We start from the raw sequence: 27,066 nt of genomic DNA, 5'->3' as shown, positions 1-27,066 counted from the left end.
AAGTATTGGTTGTATTTAAAAAAGGTGCTGCATGAGATATTCAAACAGCTCAAATTTAGAAAGCGCATAATTTTCACGATTTATGTATAATGCTTTCGTTGTCTTTCGCAGTGGAGTCCTCCGCTATCCCATCATGCTTTTCGTGATGGATGACGTGTCTGAGCGGAATCAGATGCTGCTACGCAGGCAGCAGCTTCGCTAGCGCGTAGATATCACCAATGTCTGAATTCTGACTCGCGCATCTACATTTCACGCATGTAAATACTTCTACCGAATCCTGAACTAGTCGGTCGAGGCAGAATGGCCGTTTTCCACGGTGTCCGTGTTGTATTTGTGTTGTTGTTTGTGAGCGGGTCGCTACGGGACGCGTTAAGTTTCTACCTCCCTGGTTTGGCCCCTGTGAGCTTCTGCGAGAAAGAAGAGGGCGAAAAAAACAACGACGTTCCAGACTGCAAGGTAAATATTCATATTAATACGCGTAATAAGTGATTTTCATTCAACTGTATAAGATGTGCAGTGTTTCTCTGTAGTGGGGTGTCTGCTGTGTGGTGCTAGCACGAAATGCTATTGCTGGGTGTCAGTTGTGGAGACGCTGTTGCACTGATAAAGATAACATTTGCAAATTCCGTTGCTTTCAAAAACTTTGTAACGTTATCATCATAATACTGTCTTTCATAGTCGATCTGTCTGTGAAGCTGGTGGAAGTGAAGTGATCATGTCTCTCTCTCAAGCTGGACTTTGACTGTAAAGAGAGTTCTCCTAAAATACTGTATTCAGTTACTCAGCCGATGTTGTTCCTTAACTGTGCCTTTATTACATAAATCATTAAAGGAGACATTCGGAATAATCATCAAATAAGTTTGTTTTGATAAGTACCTTCATATGCATGTTTATGAAGATAAGTGTTTCACGAATGAATTGAATAAATCCCATTAACTAGTTATACATTTTGTCAAGAAGTCACTTTCTTTGTAATACTTTTTTCAATTATGTAATGTAATCATGTGGTGTTTAATATGATCTATGTTTCTCTCTACGTGAGGTTGTTGATGACGCACACAAACAGCTCTTTATGTCCATATCCTCATGTGGGGGTCGGTCATTAAAATACTCCGTTAACAAGGGGGTTGTCAAATATACCTTGTTATGTTTTTATAATAATAACAATAATTGTAGTAGCTATGACATTTTAGTTGGGGACTGTGGTTCACATGTTGTTGTTTTTCTAAAAGTCTTTTATTCTAATAATTTATAAACATGTGTTGTGTAAAGATGCCCTCACATGAGTAATTGCATGTCAGAAAAGTTTATATGGAAGTATTTCAACATTGCCGTAACCTTTGCTTTTCTTTTTGTCAGTCAACCATCGAGCTGTTTGTGAACAGGCTGGATTCTGTGGAATCTGTTTTGCCCTATGAATACACCGCGTGAGTATGAATTATACTGTGTGTAATAGTAGCCTATTTAATCATTCAAATCTGTTTTTAGTTCTTTATCTTAGTTTTAATAATTTATTTAAAACATTTGTATTTTATTGCAGTTTTAGTAATTTGAGTGCTTCGATTAAACTTTTCTTAATTTATTACCCAAAGCAATGTTTTCATTTTCTTTTATTTTTTAATTGTGAGCTTTTCATCTAGTATAAATATATATTTAACCCTCTGGTTGTGTTCGGGTAACTTTGACCTGAATATGATTTTCTTTTTCCCAAAAATACTACCGTAGTTAATGTTCCCTCTCGAGAACGGTCTCTCGACATGGCGTTAACGCCTTGGGGACTCCCTTCCTTCCTAACCTACCTGAAATCCTATTGCACAACACCAGTGAATTTGCAACTCTCACTGACCAATGCCAGTCAAGACGGCAAATATGGGCGGGGCCTCGCCACTATATATTGTGCCGTGTTGGCGGCATAACCTCAGAATCTTCCTCTTTCAATTATCCTACGAGACAGCTGTTGAGAAGACGCAAGAAGACAGATTTCCCTCTTGGCGTTCCAGCATGTCGAAAGTTTGCACGCTGTGAACACCTACGAGTTCTGCATCCGTTGCCTGGGTCTCGCCCATGCGGAGGCAGCACTCAACAGGTCAGGCTGCCCACACTGCGAAGAATTCTCAGTGCGGGTGCTTAGGGCCCGGAAGAATATCGCCCTCGGTGATTTCTCTCGGCAATGTCCCACTGCCGCCAGCGAGCTGCTGGTGGGACGACAGCCGCACCTGGGCGACCACGCGGAATGGCGCAATTCACCTCCCCCCCGCTCTCCAATGTGCTTGGAGGAGGATCTTCAACCTGCCGCTGGAGCATTGGAGATTATTTCATTCGGTGCGGCGGGGGGCAACGATATCGACGAGGCGCTGTCCCAAACGACGTCCGAGAAGGACTGGGCCTGCTCTCCGGAGGAGTGCTCTAAAGTGGAGGGACACGCTGCATTCCAGGATGAACTCGTCCGGATTCTCACTAAGGCCGGGAGTGGTCTAGGCTTAGAGTGGGAATCCCCCGACAAACCAGCTAAGAGCAAGCTGGATTCTTGGTTCCTTTACTCGGGCCGTCGAGCTACTGCTCAGAGGAAACGAGCCCCATTCCTCCCAGACCTGCATGATGAGGTCGCTAAGGCGTGGGCTGTGCCCCAATCGGCTCGCGCTCACGCTGGTGGGTCAGAAATTTTCACCAAAGTCGATGGAGCGAAAGCCCGTGGATATACGCACATGGTTGTGCTCCACCAGCACCTGTGGCTTACTCTCACTGAGCTGAAAGATGCGGACAGGAGGGCGCTGCTCAACGCTCCTGTATCTCCATCTGGCCTATTTGGAGATGCAGTCGAGGCTATCGCGGAGCGTTTCTCAGAGGCACAGAAACGCTCTAGGGCGATGAGTCACTTCCTGCCGCGCTGGGCTGCAGCACAGCCTTCTGCGCGCAGTAGATCCTCATCTGCTTCCAACCGGCCGTCGAAGCGACCCCCCGCTGCTTCCACTGCATCAGCACCAGATCCTGAGCCGTCTGTTCACGCCGAAACCCCTTGGCAGAGGACACCGAAAGAAAGGCGTCACTGCTTCTAGAAAGGCGGGAACCGTCCCGGGGGAGCTCCTCCGTCGGATCAAAAACCTTGTTCCTGACAAGTGGGCGCGGAGGAGGAGAGCGCTGAGTGGCGGGCCCGCTGCAAAGCATCTGAGATATTCTTATGAAGTCCCCTTGGAGGTTGCAGGTGACTACGAAAATGTCTGTGTTTGTTCAAAATGCAATAAAGTCTGACTGAAAGACGCATATTTTCATATCCAGATCGTCCCTCGTCACAGGCGCTTTCTGAGATTTCCGTTCGAAGGCATAGCAAATCAGTTCATGGTGATGCCGTTTGGGCTAGGGCTTGCACCTCGTATGTTTACGAAATGTGTGGATGAAGCACTTTCCCCTCTGAGAGCGAGCGGAACGCGTATACTGAACTATTTGGACGATTGGCTGATCTTGGCACATTCAGAGGATGTGCTCAACAGCTACATACACGCTCTGTTACGTCACCTGGAGAGTTTGGGTCTCTGTGTGAATGTACAAAAAAAGCGTTACGCCCCACCCAAACAATCATGTATCTAGGGGTGCAGTTGGACTCGATAACAATGAGGGCGCGTCTGAGCCAGGAGCGCATACAAGATTTAATGTCCGCTCTGAACGCATTCAGACTGGGCCGTCCCGTAGCACTGAAGGAATATCAGAGGCTCTTGGGGCGGATGGCAGCGGCCGCGACGGTCTGTCACCTCGGTCTACTCTATATGCGCCCACTCCAGTTATGGCTGAAAACACTAGTACTGAGAAGGGCGTGGAAATTGGGCCATGCCCGCATTGTGGTCACTCGCAGGTGCTTAAGCGCGCTGAAACCATGGCAGAACTCCGACTTGTACCAGCGCGGCGTCCAGATGGGTCTGGTCACGCGGCGGAAAGTGGTCACGTCAGACGCGTCAACGACGGGCTGGGGAGCTCACTGCGATGGCTTACCGGCTTCGGGCCACTGGACGGAGTCAGGGAGAACATAGCACATAAATCGCCTCGAGCTGAGAGCGGTTTCTTTAGCCCTTCAGAGTTTTATGATGCAGGGGGCACCACGTGTTGATTCGCACAGACAACATGACGGTGGTATCGTACATAAACCGCCAGGGCGTAGTAAACTCGAAAGCCCTGTACAGTCAGGCAGCACGCCTTTTGCTGTGGGCCGATCATCATCTGCTCTCCATTTGAGCAGCGCAAGTTCCGGGATGCCTGAACAGTGGCGCGGATATGCTGTCAAGGAACGGGATTCCTCACGGAGAATGGAGACTGAACCCTGGTACAGTGAGGCTGATCTGGGAACAGTTTGGGAAAGCAGAGGTGGACCTGTTCGCGACAGAGGAGAACACGCATTGCCCTCTGTTCTTCTCGCTGTCGCGCTCTCCCCTGGGCCCTGCACTCACAACGCCGTGGCCGAATGCCCATCTGTATGCATTCCCCCCACTAAAGATTTTGTCACAAGTGCTGCACAAAATCAGAGAGGAGAAAGCGTCAGTGTTATTAGTCGATCCGTACTGGCCGAGCAGGCCTTGGTTTCCCGATCTTCTAGAAATACTAACAGCTCCCCCGTGGCCGATCCCGCTGAGAAGAGATCTCCTGTCTCAGGCAGATGGCTCGATATGGCACCCCAACCCAGAATGGTGGAAACTTCATGTGTGGATGGTGTGCGGGAACCGGTAAACCCGGGTTTGTTGTCTCACCGAGAAGTGGTGCGAATCGAATGGTCGAGACCCGGAAAGCTGCCCCGTGTCTGACATTCTGGATTTTCTGCAACAACGAATGGACTAGGGATGTGCAACAGTGATCGAGTACTCGAGTACTCGACCGCAACAGCGATGATCGATCATGTAAACGATGATCGAAATTATTATTATTTTTTTTTTTGATTGGTTATGGCACAACGTTGGGCGGTGCACTGATCTCTGATTGGTTAGCTTCCCACTTGATGCCTCAAAAGACGTAAGAAGACATAATAATGGCCTCAAAGTCACGTAGTGATGGCTGGCTTCCCTTTGAGAAGAACAATGAAAAAACAGTTCAGGGTAAGCTTTCACACAAATCTACAACAAATACAATGTGCTATCATCTAAAATTTGTACATAAAATATCTGGCGATAACAGAGCGGCAACTCAGACGAGCATTGAATCACTTACCGTAAGACCTAAATGCAATGCGGGCAGAACCGAGAAGACGACAAAGCTATTCGCTGAAATGGTGGTGAAAGATGTGCTGCCCATTAGTTTCAGGGACAGAGAAGGTTTACTTGTCCAGTGGTGCCTGGCTGTTCCTGCAACATCTGTTCCAGCGGAGTTAATTTATTCCACTAAATGTGAACAGGCTGTGCACTCGGCTCTCATCTGAGCACTTAGACCACCTTATCTTTTTGAATAGACATTTGAATGTTTCACCGGTCATGGTAAATATAATGTCCATTTTTTAAAATAATATTATTATTTTAGTTTTGAGTTTTAGACATAGTTAAAATATCTAGGCTATTTGGTCTCTGTTTTATACCTTATAATAGCCTTGTTTGGTTAAACTTGGTGAACTTTTTTTTTATCTTTTAAAAACTACGTTTCACCGCTCGATCAAAATATGCTGCTAAAGTTATACTGGAAGACAATAAAAAAAATGCGGTTGAATAAAGTAGCAAAAAAAGAAAAACTATCTTTGTGTGTTAATTTTTAAATCACAGACAAATAATGAAATGGTCTTTATAAAATAAAAATGCACTGGATATATTTGTAGCCTAATTACATTATATTTGTAGAGATGACAAATCAAAATTATTTGTTTGTCATAGTTTTTATCTTAAATATATTTTAAATCTCATTCAATTATTTAGCAATAATCAGTGATTTCCATACTGTTAAATAATATTTAAATATTTTGGTTGATCAGAAAGTGCAAATTGAATACAAAATATTAATTAAACATTAAAATACATAAAAAAAATAACGATAGTGACACTAATTTAGATTTATTGTACGTTTGTGTTTGTAAAGCACAATCCGATCGAGTTACACTTTCGGTCAAGTTCACATCTGCATCGGCAAATTTTATTCAGATAAAAGTTGCAAGAGCTAGTCTACGTCTGATTAATTAACATGAACAATTATGCTGAAATCGCTGCATATCATAGATTCGTTTCATGCTCATATAAGCAATGCCCGATAATGATATTGCTCTTAAATGTTTTATTTTTCTATTATTATTGATATTTTATTACTGATGTTATGATAATGCAGCCGAGCTTTTTTTCCGTCATATTTGTGGGCATAATTCAATTCATATGGCTTCGAAAACGCGCAGGTTTATGGAAATTAAAACTTAACTTAAAAATAAAACTTAATTACAACTATTACACTTAATAATGTAGATGAAAATATAGCACTTATCTGCCATACATTTATAATGAGAACTTTATAGGAATCTATAGTAAAATCTGTCCTTGCCCATCTTTCAGGGCGCTGTCATGAAAACGCATCAGCGGGAGCTCGCACGCACTCTCTCTCTCTGTCTAACGCATAACTTAACATCCTATTGTGCTGATACAAGTTGCAATGTTACGTCTGATATGTATCTCAGTTATCTGATTTATCAAAGGATGTGTCATAGAATTAGCTTCCGTTTATTGGTATACTCTTCACCTCAGGCAGATATTTCTTGCTCCTTTTTTATCATTATCATTATCTAACCTGTCCTAATCATGTGTTCATGTTTTCATAGACAGATTTTCATGTCAGATTTTTTTTTTCATTTTCATAACAATCTTCAGATTTTTTCATTATATACATTATGACCATGCCCCAAATAATCCCCACCCCCGATTAATCGATTAACCGTTTTTGAAACCTATCGATGATCGAAATGAAAAATTTCCCAAAAGGCCCATCCAAGACTAAAACCCTCCCACCCCCCTACAATGCCATCCTGGGATCTGGCTCTGGTGCTGGGAGCGCTAGCCCTTCCGCCATTCAAACCACTTCAGTCTGTCGGCTTGAAGGAGCTCACGCTTAAATCCGCGCTGCTGCTCGCCCTTGCTTCGTGCAATCGCGTGGGGGATTTGCAAGCGCTCTCTGTGAATGCGGACTGTATGCAGTTTGGACCAGGTGATTGTAACGTCACGCTCAAGCCAAAGTTTCGCTATGTGCCTAAATCGCTCTCAACACCATTTAGAGCGCAAGTGGTGGCTCTTTCTGCCTTCTCTCCAGAATCGGAGACTTCATTGGACGGCACCCCGGAGTCAGGTGTTGTGTCCGGTGAGGGCTTTACGACTCTGTCAACCGCGCGGCTGCGTTTCGGCAATCCGAGCAGCTGTTTGTATGCTTCGGAGGCAGCACCAGAGGACAGCCTGTCTCTAAACAACGGCTTTAATTGGTGACTTCCAGCCAATCATCAGAGGTTTTCTGCTCACCGTGTATATTACAATTAAAGGGATAGTTCATCCAGTTTACTCAACCTTATGTTGTTCCAAACCTGTATGCATTTCTTTATTTAGCAGAACACAAAATGTGGGTAAACATATGGTTTTATTACCATTGACTTCCACTGTATGCAAGAAGGAATCCTGTTGTGATATTTCTCAAAATATATTCATTTATGTTCCACAGAAGAAGTAATTCTTAAATTTTTTCTGAATTCCTCTGATGCATCAAAACAAAGATTTCTAGACATATGTAAGAATATTCTCACATAGAAGTTTTTAAGATGCTACTCAAGCATCATTGCTGCAAACTGCACCTGTCTTATGTTTTTTTTTTCAGTGATACAAAAAAACCTCTGTGGTCCATGTATGTTTGGGTTAAATTAAAGTAACAACTAAATTTATTTGAAAACCTTTGCGTTCTTTTAATGGCCACACACACGCACAGTTTAAAAATCTGTCATGTCACCTGATAAATTATTATTACCTTTTTGCTGAGCTTTTTGATTATGTCTGATTAATACTTGATTATTTGTATTCTTTCAGGTTTGATTTTTGTGCTGATGAGTCCGAGAAGCGTCCATCTGAGAACTTGGGTCAGGTGCTGTTTGGAGAAAGAATTGAGCTGTCCCCGTATAAGGTATATTACACGAGGTTCTTGTATGTCAGAGCTTGGCACTAGCAATGTCAAGGCCATGGGTTCAATCCCTTGGGAATCCATGGACTGATATAATGTATATCTGAAGAAGAGTAGTCAGCGAAAGTGAATGATAGGGACCATCAAACAAACAAACCTCAGTAGTTACTACAGAGACCCTGTTTCCACAAAATCCAACCACAGAGAATTTATAAAGCTAACATCCATGATATAAAACTTTAATCATAGACACCAATGCTAAAATGTCAAAAAAGAATGGTGTCATGATCAAAAAACCTGGACAGTTGAAGCACCAAGACGAACCTCAACCTCTGCCCAGGCCACGCAAATCACTTGAATATGATCAAACTACACTGGGCAGTTTTGGAGAGAAGAGTGAGATACAAATTGCCTCATCAAACAGCTCTGAAATAACTGGCAGATGTTCGGATAGACAACATTCATCTGTACATTCAAAAGTTGTATAAATGTATTTTAAGAAGGTCTGGAGCTGTATTAAAGGCAAATGGTGCTAAAACAACTTAATAATGAATGTTTTTCTTCTAGTTTTCCTTCAAGAAGAATTTGGAGTGCCAGAGTGTCTGTCTTAAATCTTACAACACAGAAAAAGCTGAGGAAAAAGCCAAGCTGGACTTTCTCAAGAAGGGAATGCTCCTCAATTACCAACACCACTGGTGAGGCAGTCTCTCAGTCTCTCTCTTGGCTGTAACACAGCACTACAATCAAGCATAGCATCTCATCACTCACTTGACTCTCTCAGGATCGTCGATAATATGCCGGTGACCTGGTGTTACGATGTGGAGGACAATCAGAAGTTCTGTAATCCAGGGTTCCCCATTGGTTGCTATGTCACTGATACGGGACGGGCCAAAGATGCCTGCGTAGTCAGCGTGAGTGACACTTACCAGCCTTTTCAAGGTCATACGAGGGTTCGGTTTAATGCAACTTGTTCAAGCAGTGGTCATTTTCATGCAGGCCGACTTCAATGACAAAGACACCTTCTACATCTTCAACCATGTGGACATCACCATTTTCTACCACGTGGTGGAGAACGAGGCGGCTGGTGCCAGACTGGTTGCAGCTAAATTAGAGCCCAAAAGGTATTTGAGGCTCTTTAATCAATTCTAATCGATAAAAAGGGTGCCATTTAGCTGATTAAGATTGAATTTAAAAAAGCAACAGTATATTTAAATATTTATTTGTCCAATTGAGCATATATTGGGTTTAATATGTTAATATTGATTGTTTCTTGTTTCTTTTTAAAGCTATAAATACACCGACATGGAGAAACCAGACTGCAAAGGACCTCCCATGAGTCTGAACAACAAGTTCAGTGGAGAAGTCAAGATTCCCTACACTTACTCCGTCAAGTTTGTGGTAAGTGATTAAGATACTTACATATCAGCCATAAAGGATTGGTTTATATTAAAATGAATATTCTGTCCTCATTTACTCACCCAAATGTCGTTTGAAACCCATTAGATTTTTGTTCATTTTTGGAACAGAAATTAAGATTCTTTATTAATCTCATAATTTCTGTGATTATTATTACCGTATTTTCCGGACTATAAGTCGCACTTTTTTCATAGTTTGGCTGGTCCTGCGACTTATAGTCAGGTGTGACTTATTTATCAAAATTAATTTGAGATGAACCAAGAGAAATGAACCAAGAGAAAACATTACCGTCTACTGCTCTATGCTTCGCAGTGCTTCTGTAGTCTACACTGAAGACATATAGCGCACTCTCGTGGCTGTAAACGGTAATGTTTTCTCTTGGTTCTAAATAAATGTGACTTATAGTCCAGTGCGACTTAGGTTTTTTTCCTTCATCATGACGTATTTTTGGACTGATGTGACTTAGGTGTGACTTATAGTCCGAAAAATACGGTATTATTATTTTTAATCTATTATCTTTTAAGTATAGACAGTCAACATTTTCAAGCTTCGAAAAGTACACTGTAAATGTAATCCATGAAAATCAAGCAGTTTAATACAAGTTTTTTGAACAGAGACGATCACTTTAGATTTTAATTTAGTTTTTTTGTTTTAATGTTCACATATAAACAACGAGTAGCGCATCATTATAGAGCACGTAAGCATTTTTGTTCTCATGCATCAAGTTTGAGCCTCCATTTAACATTAACATTTAATGTGCTCTGTGTACTGTATGTCTCTTATATGTTGAATGAAAAGCTAAATTAAATCTGTTCGTTTTAGAAAAAGATGTTGCTGCCAAGATTTGGATTAACTATTCAATTCATTTGGATTTTTTAAATATGTCTTAATAACATTTTAAAGCTTGAAAATTTTAATTTCTTAGACTTTCAATGTATGCACAGAAATGTTAAGAAAATATTAAAAGTGTTAAGTCACTTCCCCTTTACTTCTGTAGCACTTTATGCAATACAGATTGTGTCAATACAGCTTCACAGTGACTAACATGAAAATAGCAGAATCAGTTATGGAAACTGACACACGGCAGGTTACGTAATGTCTCGTTCCCTCCTCTCAGGGAACTAAGGTTACGTGAGAAACCGGAGACGTTCCCTTATCGAGTCGGTCTCTCGACATTACGTATGGGGAACAATAAAACCCCCGCTGTGTGGGAAATGCTGTCCGGCCTAGCTCGCATCGAGCCACAGAAGAGCATAAGCACTAGTTCTTACAGCGCATTAGCTCTAGGTTGGGTACCGGACCTGGTTGAAATGCCTCTTGACACAGAGCCAAATCAGCTCTTACACCATCGTAATCCAGTGCACCCAGATAAGCAACACTGGTGTGATATGGGGAAAATGCAGCAATATGTTGGTGCTTGGGAATACACTGCCGGCTTATAATGCGGGCATAATAAAGGGACCACATTAGATAGTGAATGAATAACTCAACCGCAGCTATTACTAAAATAAATGACGCTGTCTATATGACATGGCTAGTGCACGCGCCAGGCAAGGCGTGCCCATAGCCTAGTCCAATGACTGCTCAACTCCCTCCTCCTGCACTGACAGCACATGTAATGCGAACGAGGGAATGTCCAAATGATAGAATCTCACAAACGTGTTGCGAGACGACCAGCCCGCTGTGAAACAAATGTCCTGAATAGACATGCCTTTCGCCTAACCCCATGACGACGCCAAACTCCTTGTGGAGTGGGCGTGCACCCCGATTGGGCAGGCGGTTCCCTGGGAAGCATAAGCTAGTCACACAGCCTCCACTATCCAGTGTGATAGCCTCTGCTTCGACAGCGCACTGCCCTTCTTGGCACCCGCGTAGCAGACGAAAAGCTGCTCTGAAGTTCGAAACTGGCTAGTTCTGTTCACATATGCACGCAGGGCACGCACAGGGCACAAAGCGCACTTCTGAGACACTGAATTACTGTCCTCCTCGGGGCAAAATGCTTGAATTTTAACTATCTGAGCTCTGAACGGCGTTGAGAGTACTTTAGGCGAATAGCCGCGTTTGGGTAAAAGTCTGACCATACAAGCGTCCAGTCCAAACTGCATACACGTGCTGTACACTGACAGGGCATGCAAGTCTCCCGCTCGTTTCTCGCAAGCTAGCGCGAGCAGCAGCGCCGTCTTAAATGAAAGCACTTTAAGGTCGCTAAACTCGGCTGGTTCAAAAGGTGGGTCGGACAGCGCACTAAGCAATAACGACAGCTCCCAGACCGGCATCTGACGAAGGCGGGGTGGATTAAGCCACCTAGCTCCCCGAAGAAAGCTCGTTATCAGGGGGTGCCTCCCCGGCCACATAGACTTTCACTGTAGATGGGGTACTGCCAGCATCCAGACGTTCCTGTAGGAAGGTCAGAATAATAGAGATATCGCAACTCCTGGGGTCCTCATTTTTGACAACACACCAGTTAGCAAATACTTTCCACTTCAGAGTGTATAAATGCCTCGTCGAAGGGGCTCTAGCCTCTGCTATTGTCTGCAGCACTCGCTGATATGCTCCACGCTGATCTGCCACACATGCAGGTCCCAAAGCTCTGGGTTGGGATGCCATATGGTGCCCCTCGCCTGGGATAAGAGGTCCCTTCTCGGCAGGATCCACCACGGGGGAAGCCGCGCCATGTTCACCAGTTCCGGGAACCATGGCTGGTTGGGCCATTTGGGTGCTACCAGGATCAACGCACATCTCTCCTCCCTGATCTTTTGCAGCACCAGCAGCTTTAACTTGACTGGGGGAAAACCATACTTCTGTCCCTTGGGCCAGCGGTTCGACAGCGCATCTCCCCCCAGGGGACAGAAGTACCCTGTCCGTCCATAACAGCAGCTGTCTCGCTAATCCCTGCAGGGATCGCGAACGCAAACCTCCCTGGCGATTGATGTATGCCCCCACCGCTGTGTTGAACCGCTTCCATCTCCAAGCAGTTTATATGCCAGCGCGTCTGGTCCCGTCCACGTACCGAATGCTGGTCTGCCATCGCATAGGGCTCCCCAGCCTGACAGTGAAGCATCCGTAGTGACCACTACACGTCTGACCACTCTGCCCATAGCAGCACCCTGCTCGAATATGGTCGTGCCGAACCACGGCGACAGAGTCTCGAGAAATGAACGCATTATGATAAGGCGTTCCGTTCCCGTTCTCCACGCCCACGGCATCACTCGGCTCTGTAACCAGTGTTGAAGCGGTCTCATGTGTAACAAGCCCAGTCTGCAGATGGAGGCTGCGGTCGCCATCAGACCGAGCAACCTCTGAAATGTTCTTAAGGGGATAGCTCTGCCTTGAACGAAGAGGGCTAGTGTATTGTGAATCGACTGGATTCTCGGCTCTGACAGCTTTGCGATCATAGTGCGCGAGTCCAGTATCATACCCAGGAATGTGATATGTTGGCACGGCTGCAGTGTGCTCTTCTGAATGTTCACAGACAGCCCCAAACCTGTCAGATGGGCGAGTCTGTGTTTGTGTTCCTCGAGAGCGCTTCTCGACCGTGCGATGACTAACCAGTCGTCGAGATAGTTCAGTATGCGCTTTCCACTGAGCTTCAGGGGAGCGAGCGCTGTATTCATGCACATTGCATGCACGGGGAGCCAAAGCGAGCCCAAACGGCAACCCTTTGAACTGGTACGCCACACCCTCGAATGTAAAACGCAGGAAGCACCTGTGATGTGGGGCTATCTGGATGTGGAAGTAAGCATCCTTTAGATCCACTGCAATGAAGTAATCGTCAGGCTGAATGTGCTCGAGGATCTGCTTCACAGTTATCATCTTGAACGTGCATTTCACGAGCGCTTTGTTCAGTAATCTCAGGTCTAAGATGGGGTGCATACCTCCGTCCTTTTTCGGAACTAGAAAATAACGGCTGTAGAACCCGGAATTTCTCTGTTCCTCGGGCACTATCTCTACTGCTTGTTTGGCCAGGAGAGAGGATATTTCTGATCGTAGCAGCGGGGCGCTCTGTTCTGATACTTCTGTCATAATCACACCACTGAAGCGGGGTGGTCTGCGAGCGAACTGGAGCGTATAGCCGCATTTTATCGTGTTGATCACCCAATAAGATGCCACGGGGAGCGTCGCCCACACGCTCAGATGACTCAATACAGAGGGTATTAATGCATGCTGCAGCGGGGTTTGCGCACCAGCCACCGGGGAAGCATTGACCGCTATATGAATGGCAGGTTACTCGTTCGCAGCTTCTTGCATGGGAACATACATAGTCACATCCTCGGGTTTCCCCGAGCTTCCGCTTTGCGAAGCGTCTCTCGGAGGAGAGGCTTCGCTTATGTAGCGGGTAATAGTAGAGGGAGGAAGAAAGCTCTTTTGCTGAGGCATGTAATGCATGTTTATTAAAACAGAACACAGCGGTTTCATTATCACAACATTTACATCGTTGACGAACTCTGGGCAGGAACACGCCCTCTTCGCCGCGGGTCCGACGAACACGTCCCGCGCTCTCTTCCCCCTGGCACGAGCATCAGGAATGCTGCTCCTTCTTGCCCGCCGGGCGCCCTTGGCTGCTAGAGGCCGGTTTAGGACCAAAACGAGGCTTCCTGGGCTGCCTCTGGCGGAATAGTGGCTCTGTCTCACGACGCTCTGCCGCGCTCGGGAACGCGTGCCTGGTATTTCCCGCCTGGCCCTGTGCCGAAGAAGACCTGGACCTCGCTGCAGGGAGGGCTTGAGAGCGTTTCGGCAAAAGATGTTTCTCCGACAGAGATTCCACCGCGACACCGAAAAGACCGGTGGGGCTCACCGGTGCATCCAGGAACTGCCTCAGGACCACAAGGCTGCTCATATTGCGGCCGATTCCCTGCACTACCTTTTTAGGTAGATGCGTTTGGAAGACCTGCAGGATTGCCATCGTGTGGAGGGCAGATGCTGCATGTCCAGCCGATATGTACGCCTTGGCGGTGTATCCTAATTTCTCCCCCCCTTCCACCGTCATCAGCAGCTGGGTCCCCTGTGCATGGGCTCGGGGAGCGCCATGACCAGGTGAGTTCCTCGTGGACCTCAGAGAAAAAGGGCGCGGGTCTCTGCGGGGCTTCAGCCTGGCGGCCCGGGCTGAGGAAGGAACCGTCCATCCATCTCTTAGACGGCAGCTCCTTGGGGGCTGTCCACTCCAATTCCATATCTGCCACCGCCTCCGTGAGGATCGCCATAAGCTCGGCATCCAGCGAGGCGGCTTCAGACGGGACCTCGGACCATGCTCCCGGGTCTGAGGCATTAGTAGACATGGCTACGTTATCGTCATATCCAAACGAGACCATTTCCCGCGCTTCTGGTGGAGGGCGGCAACTGGCCTCAGAGTATGAGAGGGGATCTTCCACGTGAGGGTGGCGTGGGCGTTGGGCGTTGGGCTGACGCCAGTACCTCGACAGAATCCGTCGATGGAGCTGTCTGCAGTCTCCCGGTTCGCAGCTCGACGGCGGCGGACGGGGGAGAGGCAGGAGATACAGGGCCACCGTTACGGGTAACAGCAAGCCTTCCACGAAGGATCTTGATGGGAAGCTCCTCACAGGCACGACAACCCGATCCTTCGAATGCCACCTCTGCGTGAGCCCGACCCAGGCACAGCACACACTGCTCGTGTGCGTCTAGGAAATCAATGGGCCCACCACACATGCGGCAAAGAGACATTTTAATAGTAAAATTCACCGGAACACGAGAGGGGATAATTCTCCACAATTTTCCGCTCTGTATGCATGAATCCACGGCGAAACCAGACTCAAGTGAAGAAAAAAGATTCTGAGGTTTTTGGCACCCGCCGTCACCTATATTGATGGCTGTCAGCCAATCAGGTGAGGGCGAGGGCGCCATTGGCTATTTGCAAGCAAAAGAGTTATTCAATCAGACTTCATAATTTCGAGGAAATGGATTTCCCTATACGTAATGTCGAGAGACCGACTCGATAAGGGAACTTTTTTATTCTTTACATCACTCTTCCTCTTAATTTCAAAGTGAGAAGTGTTGTTCATACTGGCATCATGCCACGTTTTCTGTAAAGCAGTGGTTTCCTGCAGGGTATCTGCCCATTATTGTCTAATAAATGTAATTTACTTTTGTGGAAAATACCGTATTTCATGAACTCCATCCGAAGCAAAGCGAAAGCGTCATTGTTCATCCCATGCTAGATGCATGAAAAATTAAATTATCATTACATTTAAAATTAGCTTTTCAAATGCTTTGCAATCTATACTTCATAACTATGTACATATGTTAATTTGGGTTTATATTTATCTCTGTAAGAGATTGTAGCTCCCTAGTGTAAAGTGATTTATTATATCAATATTTCTGCAGAGTTCTTGGTTTTTATGTATAACTGCTGGTTTGGTGTTTGCAGGAGGACAAACAGATTCGCTGGGCCTCTAGATGGGATTATATTCTTGAGTCTATGCCACACACCAACATTCAGTGGTTCAGGTGAAGGCACATATCACACACTACACGCATCCTATTGCCCTGTTCTAAAAGACACACTCAAAGTGGACATGTATTCTTATAAACTCCTCCTTGGTGTGTACTATAGATGCATCCTTTGGAAAGCTCACATTGGTGTGGGCTTCACAGCAAACTACCCACTAGTGTGACAGAATTATGACCCATGTGAATATATATATATATATATATATATATATATATATATATATATATATATATATATATATATATATATATATATATATATATATATATCTGTTTACCATAGCTTCTAACACTTTATGAGCTAGCGGTTCCATCTAGTGGCTGTCTGCAGAAAACCCTCAGCCAGGGTCCAAAAGCACTTAACCAGTGGCAAATGCAAGAGTAAAAGACTTGCATAATGCTCATGGTCTGGTGTGTTCAGTGTCTTGGAATCTGCATTTGAAAACGCAACATGACAAACATCTTCCCAAATTAGAGAAATAATGAGAAGCATTTAAAAATCTGTTGTCAACTAAAGAGAAGCTTTAAGACCTCCCAGTGGTTTCCTGCCAAAATAAAACCTTTATATTTGACCATTTGAAAGTAAAAATGTTACTTATTATTAGTCATTTTCCTGTTGTTCTGTAATATTATATTAATCATATTATTATTCCTATTAAATATTTTTCAATTTTTTTATTTAAATTATATTCTTACAGTACTAGTTGTGGAAAAAGTAAATATTATTGCAGTAGTAATGTATTTATTTGTTTTAATTTTTACAAATACATATAAAGATAAATATATTTTGAGTAGTAGTTGTTATTGTTAAATACTATAGTATTACATTCATTTGTATAATATAAATAAAAAAATATATATATTTAAAATAATGATGTTGATTAATCATCTCCTCTCTAGTTTAGCTTTAATGTGGAGGACCCCTGACGTTACGTCACCAAAGCTGGATTGCAGGATTGAGTGTGTCATTTGGCCCAGGGTCCATATCCTAATAAACCTATGATGTAGTTGAGCAAATAAAACACACATGCTAAGACGTTCTGTTTTCTGCCTCCAGTATCATGAACTCTTTGGTCATCGTACTCTTCCTCTCGGGGATGGTTGCTATGATCATGCTCCGAACACTCCATAAAGACATCGCCCGATACAACCAGATGGACTCTGTGGTGAGTTCACCTCAGAAAGTGCATAATCCAGTTTGTTCTAAACATGTGACAAGCTTCATATTAAGGCCTTTAAAAACTGGTAAGACATAGTTTAATGTTTAGTTTCACATTAATTAAGTGGCGCGGCCCATCAGATGCTAGAGACCAGGCTAATTTTGTTCTCATTTATTGACATTTTTAGTTAAGTAATTTAACTTCCACTTGAAAAGCCTTATTTTAGTTTTTAGTTTGCAATGTCAGAATGAAATGTAATTTTTACCCTTTTTTGCCCATAATATAAAGGCTTACATGGTTACATTCAGTTTATTTGTTTTCATAGCCTTTAATATGTATTGTTTTGTTGGACAACATTGAACGGTTAGTCAAAAAGAAATATATATAGATATTTATAATACAGATTTAAATAGATTTATTTTGTATTCCAAATACAAAAATAAAAGTACAGAGACATGTACCGTATATTGCAAATTGGCCAAAAATGCAGAGAGATTTTTCTGTTTGTTTTTTTTTTGTTTTTTTTTTGTTTACATTTTTTCCCATATCGCCCATCTCTAAAACATAATAGACAATGTTTATGTTTGCATGTGTGTGAATGTGTGGCACTCAATGTGTTTGGTTTATAACTTAACAATGTGTGTTAATGTATGTCACTTATGTTTGTGGTCTGGGTCGTCTGCTGCCAACAGTGAGGGTCACACTGATGTGGAGAGACAAGTGCGGACACACACACACACACACACACACACACTTCAGCATTCAGAGATATATCTCTTTATATATCCTATATTTGGCCCCTCCCATCCAGGTTTTGGGGTCAAACAGGGTCAGGCGTGATGCATCTGTTGCTTTTACGTGCTCTCTCTTTTCTGTTTCACCATGGCCCCTCCTCGTCCTGGCAGATCAGACTCATTAAGGACAGACTGAGAGTGGCACAGTGTATATCACTGGTCTGAGCAGCAGCCGGCGTCCTTCCTTTGATCTCTGTTAGCTGTAATTGGGCTGTAGACCCAAACCCACGCCTGAACGGGGTTCTGTTAGCTCCTGCTATTGTTGAAGCCTGGCTTTTCCTCTCCATCTTTTCCAGGAGGATGCCCAGGAGGAATTTGGCTGGAAGCTTGTTCACGGAGATGTCTTCAGGCCTCCCAGGAAAGGCATGCTGCTGTCTGTGTTCCTGGGCTCTGGGACTCAGATCTTCATCATGACCTTTGTTACTCTCTGTAAGTGTATAGAGAGCTGAGCAATCGAGGAAAATTCAAGCCCTGATTGTTAGAAAAAGACCAATACCAGGTCAAAAAGTGGTTTTCTTAGTTTGCTTTAGAAATTTGTCTTTGCCATAAAAATTAAGATAAGTATACTACCATTGAAAAGGGGTCAGTAAAATTGCATTTATTTTTAAAGAACGTAGTGTTTTGACTGGTGTAATGAGTGCTGAAAATTCAGCTTTGAATTCCTTACACACAGAAATTCACATAGAAAATTGTATTCTTTTAAATTGTAAAAATATTTCACAATATAATTTTTTTACTGTATATTTGATCTAATTGTTCCTTGGTAAATAGAAGAGACCTTTCAACCACATAAAAAAATCTTATCAACCTCATACTTTTAATCTGTAGTAAAAAAATTGACAAACTGCAGGCATAAAAACTATTTAAAAATAGCAGTGTTAAAAACCTAACAATGTCTTGTGATCATTAAATTGTCGAGAAAGAAAACACTGAGAATAAAAAAATAAAATAATCAAGACATTTTTATCAAATGCGATTTGACCAATGTAGTCAGATTTTTTGACAAATTTATAATATATGATTAAAAATGTTACGAAAGTTACTACATAGAAATTTTTTTACTTTGTGATGGCTGATACAATGTATGAACCTGGACAGTTTTAAAAGTTCGTTTGGAGCTCTGCCTCTGTTACATTTGCTGCATCATCTAAATTATGATATAAAGAATTTTGTTGAATGTTTGATTGACATTACGTCAAAATTTTGAATTCTTGCAACCCTGAACTTGACATGTTTTCCCCCGTAGTTTTTGCCTGTTTGGGCTTCCTGTCACCTGCCAATCGTGGGGCTCTGATGACGTGTGCAGTGGTGTTGTGGGTGCTCCTGGGTACTCCAGCTGGTTATGTGGCTGCCCGCTACTACAAATGTAAGTCCGCAGCAAAGGATTGACCTTTGATCTCTGATCCTCCCTCCATTAGGGCTGTCTGCTGTTCGTTAGATTGAATTAGTGTCAGAGGAGCCATTTACATGAACAGGCAGGCCGACCCACCCCTGCTGCTTTTTAGCTTTACTTGTGTTGTACAGCTCGTGCAGAATACAATGAGAGCTTACTCTTCTGCTTACTATGATATCAGATGTAGATCCATCTGCTGAGCTGTTTTAACATCATTCATATGACACATTTAGTTGCCCCCTTTGATCTTCTCTCAGTTTTTCCTCTCCTATTAGAAACTGAATCATGGACACACAGGAATTTACATTCAATCGTTACAACAGCCATTTCTGGTAACACTGTACAATAAGGTGTAAGGGAAACAGGTCAATTTAGCTCAAAGGGAATCTTTTTTTAAATCAAGATTTTAAAGGGAATTTGAACAGAATCACTGTTTCACGGCTGATCACTGAGACGCCCTGCGAATTCACTGAACGAGCCGTTTAACATCAAATCTGCGCTGGATATTAATATCCAAAGTATAGTAAAAACACTATCAATTAGTACAGTAACAAGATCGGCAGTTTAAGAAATTAACTTATAAGCACAAAACAAAAGATCCTTCTCTTTTCAATATGAATAAGGCTTTATTAGATAAATCTAAGACATATAAACTAATCTAACACATAAACGCAACATTTGTACCAGGAACTTTTTTTCCCAGGAACTTTTTTCCCCCCAGACCTGTTGCTTTCTGCGTTTCCACCATGGTGTAAAGTACCGGGTAGATTAGGCAAATAGACTGGTGACGTAGGTCTGCGCGTTTCTCAATACAAAGTACCGCTGATAAAAAAAAAAAAAAAAGGTACGCTGATTTTGGACGTGCATCATCGGTAGTTAGTTCTGACTTCGTGCATTCGACTGGGGAGTGTGATGTCAGCGACGATGCGAATCCTGTAATTTTTCTCTCTGTATATTTACAATAAAACGAAATAGGATATAAAATACCACTGCCTCCTTTGGTTTTCATATTAGCGTAATAACAGCTGCAGAAATTTACTTAGTTCAGGGATATGTGTATATGCTGCCATTACAATGAAACGAAATATTATATAAATTTGCCTTTTTTATTTTCATTTAAACATATAGATAAATTGAAAACAGACCAAATATAACCTGTTAGGTTTACCCCGCAGCTGAATTATGTTATGTTTAACCACTAAAGAGACATCAGAGCCAGCGGCACATATCAGAAGGTCTAGCCGAGGTAAGGCTGCTCTCTGCGGATACATGAGGACTGAGCTCCCGCTGATCGTGTGGAGCTCACCGTCTACGAGATTGGCGAAACACATTTTTAAATAAGCGCTGTCTTTATAAATAAACCATAGGTTTGAGTTTTAAACAACTACATTCTCGCCTGAAATACTTTTAAAATTACATTTCATGACACAATAACAGTAATATTTGAAAATGATCCGAATAAATGGTGTTTGAACTCAACCAATGCTGCGTGAACTCAACCAATCAGAATGTTTAGCGCCAAAGTCCCGCCCCCGAAAGTTCCGGAACTTTGAAAAAGTACCACCTCGCCAGCAGGGACTTTCTGAGGGGAATTTTTTTTACCCGGAACTTTATTTAGTTCCTGGTTCCTGCGGTGGAAACACACCAAGTACCAGGCCAAAGTCCCTAGTTCCTGGGTAAAGTTCCTGCGGTGGAAACGCGGCTTAAGTAGCAGCAGACATGCAGGCTGAAGCACGCTGGAACAGCGCTCAAAGAACAGTTATGACTAACAGCATGGCTAAAAGCTAAAGCTAGGAAGCAAAGCTACAAGCTAAAAGCAGGCATGACTAATAGCAGAAGCTAAGAAGCATAGCTAAAACTAAAAGCAAGATTTTATGGTGTCCTAAGTATTTAAATTGGCCTGTTGGCCACATCTCAAATGTTGTCTTGACCAATCAGATATTGTCTTGGCTCGGGGGCATCATAAATCATATGTTATCTTATCAAGCATGTGGTCCGAATTTTCCCTCTCTTGCAGCGTCTAATTTTGGACATGATTCCTATAACAAGAATATGATACATTTGACAAATAACTGATGGTCATGACTGTTTCGACTCTTTAATTTGTCTGGTTCGAGTCAGATCAGCTACAAAAGTGTCATTTGTTAACATTACTTAATGTATTAACTAACATGAATTAACAATGAACTACATTTGTTACAGTATTTTTTCATCTTTGTTAATGTTAAAGATTTACTTATACATTTTTTTGTTCATGTTAGTTCACAGTGCATTAACTAATGTTAACAAATACAACTTTTGATTTTAATAATGTAATAGTAACTTTTGAAATTAACACTAGCTAAGATTGATAAATGCTGTAGGTAGAGTTTTGTCCATGTTAACCAATTCAGGTAACTGTTAATTCATGAATTTTATTGTAAAGTGTTACCCAATTCTTTTTTTTTTTTGTCCGTCAACCACACAAACTTGATGCATAGGAGTAGTAAGTTCTAGGAAGTATCCCAGTAACTCAGGACTTCTGTGTTTCTCATTGCTTGGCTCATGTGAAATGTGAAAATGAGTTTCCTTAGCTTTAGGAGCCACTGGAAAGTAGTGGTGGAAATTGATTCATTCAAGATATTTGTTCATGTTCAGTTCGTTTTTTTAAATGTTTGCATCTAGATAACGAAAGAAATGAAATATAATTATTTTTGAAATGAAAAGAATGTAAATGAATTTAATTCTATCAACTGCTTTAAAGTCAGAAATAAAGAACAAGAAAATATATGTCTGTAGAGGCTGAAGTACTGATGCATTACAACTGTATTACTTTAACTGCAGTTTCTCTTTTTAATTTAATATTCGTTTTGTGATCCTTGTTGAAATGTGAGGTGAACTGGTCTCTCTCTCATTCCAGCCTTCGGTGGGGAGAAGTGGAAGACCAATGTTCTGCTGACAGCATTTCTTTGTCCAGGGTTGGTAAATGGAGCAATACATCATTTCTTTGAATTGAAATTTCATTTCATTAAGCAGTTAAATGTTACAGTTAGTGGAAGATTTGGGCCATTTTGCCCTTGCCCAAGTCTTGTGATTGATCGTTGATTTGTAGCTTAAATATGACTTGTTGTGAATAATAACTATAAAAATAATAAATTAATAATGCATGTTTTTTTTTCAGGGTGGTGTTTGCAGATTTTTTCGTAATGAATCTGATTTTGTGGGGTGAGGGTTCATCAGCTGCCATGCCCTTTGGTACTCTGGTGGCCATCCTGGCTCTGTGGTTCTGTGTCTCAGTGCCCCTCACCTTTATTGGAGCATACTTTGGTTTTAAGAAGACCGTAAGCTTTCTTTACTTTCAAATTGTTTCCCAAGAGCCTTTTTTAAAACTTCATTGTGTTTGGTGTCAAATAATCCAATTATACCTGTTTCTCTTTCTTATAGTTTAATATGTTTGTAAATTTGGTTCTATTTCAGGGCATTGAACATCCTGTGCGGACCAATCAGATCCCCAGACAGATTCCAGAGCAGTCCTTCTACACCAAACCTCTTCCTGGCATTGTCATGGGTGGAATCCTGCCATTCGGCTGCATCTTCATCCAGCTGTTCTTCATCCTCAACAGCATTTGGTTAGTGCTGATGATTAACGGTTGCCATGATTCCCATTGACCTATCAGTAAGCCCCTCCCCTCAAATTCAGATGAGCCAATAGAAGTTGAGTATCAGTTGCATGGGAAGCGGAACTCTGACATCAGTAGGTTTCAGCGTCATAGAGAAACACTGGAAGATCTGAAGCTTTCATCGGTTTAATGGAGTTTATGCTACGAAAATGGGAAAACTATGTGCCTGTGGTACTTGTAACACTAATTCCAGGTATCCTGAGAGGATGGGCAATGTAATTAATTTTATTCCATTTCCTAAATCCATCCAAAACGGAGCAAAATGTCCCTAAGCATTCAACCCTAATCACAATGAAGATGAAAATGTTCATTTTCTGGTTGGCATACTCATTTAAGTTGCACTTTTCTTCTGCTCAAGCAGAACGTTAATGTCATCTTCTGCTTCGGCAACGTGTCTCTGGCTAAAACTAACTTATGTTAGCATTAAAGTTACTGAGTCTATTCTAACAAACAAACCAGAACAGTGAACTGTTCCATGCAGTGAAAGTCAAAAACACATAAATGAAACTGTCATTGTGAGACAGTGAGGAACTCCGTTTGTTTGTCCGAGTGACCAACAGTATTTAAGGGGGCAGGGCTTACCGATAGGTCAATTCCAGTGTTTACAAAACACTGATTCCGTGAGTCCTGAAAAAGTCTTCAATTTAGTTGTATCAAAGGCCATAAAAAGTCTCGAGCCTTAATTATGATTTCAAGAGGTCTTAAATTAGGGGACAAGAATTGGGATATGGCTGAATGTGACGATTAAATTTCGAAGGCGATTAATTTATTAAATCATTATGAGTGCTGGTCGTTTCAAAGTCTGTGCTGCTTTATGTTCTGCTCTGTGGAGTGAATGAACAGCGCTCTCTTCCACCCTCAACACACATGGCTGAAGTGCCCTTGAGCAAGGAACTGAACCCCCAGTTGCTCCCCGGGCGCTGGATTTAAAGCTGCCCACTGCTCCGGGTGTGTGTTCACTTCTCACTGATGTGTGTGTGCACTTGGATGGGTTAAATGCAGAGCACCAATTCAGAGTAACCATACTTGGCAAATGACATGACTTTAACTTTCAAGCGACCGTTCAAAAATTCAAAAATCTTTTATTATTGAAAAACAATGTTTATCAAAAAAATTTCTTAAGCTACATTTAATTTTGCAGGTCTTTAAAAATGTCTTAAACTCTTAAATTTGAGCTTTAAAATCCTGTAGAAACCCTGCAAAAGCAAATTCCAAAGTTCAGGTTTAGGGTTCAGATCAAAATAAAATCCAATCTCCTTTAAAACACTTCCAGTTTTATTGAAATATTGTGTAAACTGTTGATATTGCAGGTCTCATCAGATGTACTATATGTTCGGCTTCCTCTTCCTGGTCTTTATCATCCTGGTCATCACTTGTTCTGAGGCCACCATCCTGCTGTGCTACTTCCACCTGTGTGCTGAGGTAAGAGTTCACACAGCATACACATGTGACGATATGCATATTTTGGACAATCGAGTCTTTTTATTTTTTATTAATTCGTTTTGTGTATATACTGTCTCAGGACTATCACTGGCAGTGGCGCTCCTTCCTCACCAGCGGATTCACAGCTGTTTATTTCCTGGTCTATGCCATCCATTACTTCTTCTCTAAACTGCAGATCAGTGGGCTCGCCAGCACCATTCTTTACTTCGGCTACACCATGATCATGGCACTCATCTTCTTCCTCTTCACAGGTTTGTGTGTGTGTAGAGTTAAAGTGACAGACAGCTCACACACAAGGCATTTTCAAAACAAACAAACAATTCATGCGACCAAATTGAGTGAAAATTTGTGAAAATCCTAATCACATGGATTCCTATTAGATTGACTGAAATATGGTTCAGTTTGTATCTTGATTTTGACTTTGTTAGAGTTGGAGTATTTGAATATATTAATAATAATGTATACATTTTAAATACATTTAAGTATTGGTGCACCAATCGTTATTTTTAATAACTGATTCAGATTATGTTTGATTGTGGGCCAATTCTGATAATGGTTGCTGATTTTCTTTAATCCTTTTTAATATTTTTCTTTAGTCAAGAGACAAGTTAGAGTAAGAGAGTAGATAAACAAGATGCTTATTTGCTGTTACAGGCCAAACTGGGCTTGAAAAAATATCTGTAGCCACTTCTGCACAAACAGTGCTTTGAGTTTTATATATTCATTTATTTAATAAACTGACGGACATAATGGTCTGTAAAATTGTAACATTTTAGTAATCTATAGTGTATTTTTGCCTCTAGGTACAATTGGATTCTTTGCCTGCTTTTGGTTTGTCACCAAGATCTACAGCGTGGTCAAAGTGGATTAAATAAAAGCAATCTCTGATTGACTGAACTCTTCTCCGCCCAATGTGAGATCCCAGAGAGGGACCTGAGCGCTGGTTAACTTGGAGTTACCACAGCAACTCTGCTTTACATCAACAACTCTGAATCAACAAATTCCAGTTACTTTGCTGTGTGTGTGTGTGTGTGTGTGTGCATGCATTAGTAGTGCATATTCAACCATCTGAAAAAAATCAACACATCTGCTTCTTGAGTTGGAATGGAATACAGCAAATGTGCAGATTGGTCACTGCGACTCACAAAAGTAATTAAGATTTGGAGTTTTCCCTTGTAAATATTACTTACTTTTTTTTCTTTTGCTAACATTTAAATTAAAGGTTAATGCATACATTTCAAATAAACTATCTCCAGCTACTGAATCTTCACTGTGTCAGAAGTAGGATTTTGTAAATAGCATTTTTTCTTTAAATGCATCAAAAAAGAAACTAGAGATTAAAAATGGAAAGACTTCGTTGTGAGTTGCTTTAAGAGTGAGGCTGTGTGAAATTTCTCTCCATGTTGATACTGTAAAAATGCTTGTTTATTATTGTGTATAACCAGTGGGGGGGGGGGGTCTATTTAACTGTTAGGTTTTTTTTTTTTCTTGTTTCCGTTCATGCCTCAACACATTGTGTGCCTCGTTATCACAGGAAAATCAAGAACCTTTTTTTCTTTTCTTTTTTTTTAGAACAGGTTTGTGAAAATATGAAGTTCCCCATACATACACAGGTGCACTGCAGCGAAATGATTTTCTTTGTATATATGCATAGCATTTAAATGTGTCCATAAACTAAAATCTTGGATAGCCACTCAGTTTTGATTTTGACTTCTCTGATTTTGAGGTAATGAGATTACAAGAAAACCATAAAAATATATTAGAAATTAAATCTCATTGTCTCCAAAAATGTTGTTTGTTTTAATGTACGATGTTGTTCCCTGCTGATAAATCCTCCTCTGTGTTTTGTAACGCAGAGAGGGTGACCACTTGTGCTCTAAAAGGTGTGGAGAGCACCTTTGGCACATAGCCATGCCTCGGTTTCAGGACGACCCTCGAGTCGTTAGGCCCGAATTCTAGGCAATTAGGGCTTATCGAGAGTGCTTGTAAATCGCCCACACGCTTAACAGACGCTAGTGCCAACAGCAGAGCGGTCTTTAGCGACAGGGCCTTAAGGCCTATGGACTGTAGCGGTTCAAAGGGGGCCCCCTTCAGGGCTCTAAGCACCGTGGGCAGGTCCCAAGAAGGGACGGTGGGAGGGCAAGGCGGAAGAAGCCGTCTGGCACCTCTCATAAATCGGACGACTAAGTCGTTTCTGCCCACCGACTGGCCTGCTATAAGGGCGTGTGACGCCGCTATAGTTGCTACACAGACCTTGAGCGTGGAGGGGGATCGTCCCTTCTCCAAGAGCTCTTGCAAAAATGACAGTATCACTGATACGTCACAAGAGGTCGGGTTTTCACCATGGTCTGAGCACAATGTGGAGAGAACAGACCATTTGGAGGCATAGAGACGTCGTGTAGACGGAGCTCTAGCCTGTGAAATTGTGTCTAGCACACGCTCAGGGAGTCCCGCGGGCTCCCGTCGAGCGACCAAAGGTGCAGAGACCACCTCTCTGGGTGTGGATGCCAAATCATCCCATCCGCCTGAGAAAGGAGGTCCTGTCTCAGGGGAACGGGCCATGGGGCCGCAGTCAGCATCTGCAACAGGTCGGCTATCCAGTGCTGATTTTCCCAGAATGGGGCTACAAGCAGAACCCT

General features: G+C 42.4%; 1 protein-coding gene across 1 annotated transcript; it reads left to right on the top strand.

Annotated features, from left to right (window-relative positions):
• Positions 1-300: 300 nt before the first annotated feature.
• Positions 301-26,216, top strand: LOC113105356 (transmembrane 9 superfamily member 2-like). Its single transcript, XM_026266398.1, has 17 exons — positions 301-456; positions 1,360-1,427; positions 8,007-8,100; positions 8,665-8,792; positions 8,879-9,008; positions 9,094-9,218; positions 9,384-9,495; positions 15,896-15,975; positions 17,036-17,144; positions 18,229-18,361; positions 19,179-19,298; positions 22,225-22,282; positions 22,486-22,645; positions 22,782-22,933; positions 24,295-24,406; positions 24,507-24,678; positions 25,231-26,216. Exons 1-17 carry the CDS (start codon positions 301-303, stop codon positions 25,296-25,298), a joined length of 1,977 nt encoding a protein of 658 aa, XP_026122183.1. The 3' UTR covers positions 25,299-26,216.
• Positions 26,217-27,066: the final 850 nt, after the last annotated feature.

Source organism: Carassius auratus, chromosome 1, assembly GCF_003368295.1.
Source record: "Carassius auratus strain Wakin chromosome 1, ASM336829v1, whole genome shotgun sequence".
Lineage (NCBI taxonomy): Eukaryota > Metazoa > Chordata > Actinopteri > Cypriniformes > Cyprinidae > Carassius > Carassius auratus.
This window is presented reverse-complemented; position numbering and strand designations above follow the sequence as displayed.

Coding starts and splice junctions, on each gene's coding strand:
- LOC113105356 (XM_026266398.1), top strand. CDS start 301: ATGGCCGTTTTCCACGGTGTCCGTGTTGTATTTGTGTTGTTGTTTGTG. Junction 9,009..9,093: donor AAGATGCCTGCGTAGTCAGC/GTGAGTGACACT, acceptor ATTTTCATGCAG/GCCGACTTCAATGACAAAGA. Junction 9,219..9,383: donor GCTAAATTAGAGCCCAAAAG/GTATTTGAGGCT, acceptor TTCTTTTTAAAG/CTATAAATACACCGACATGG.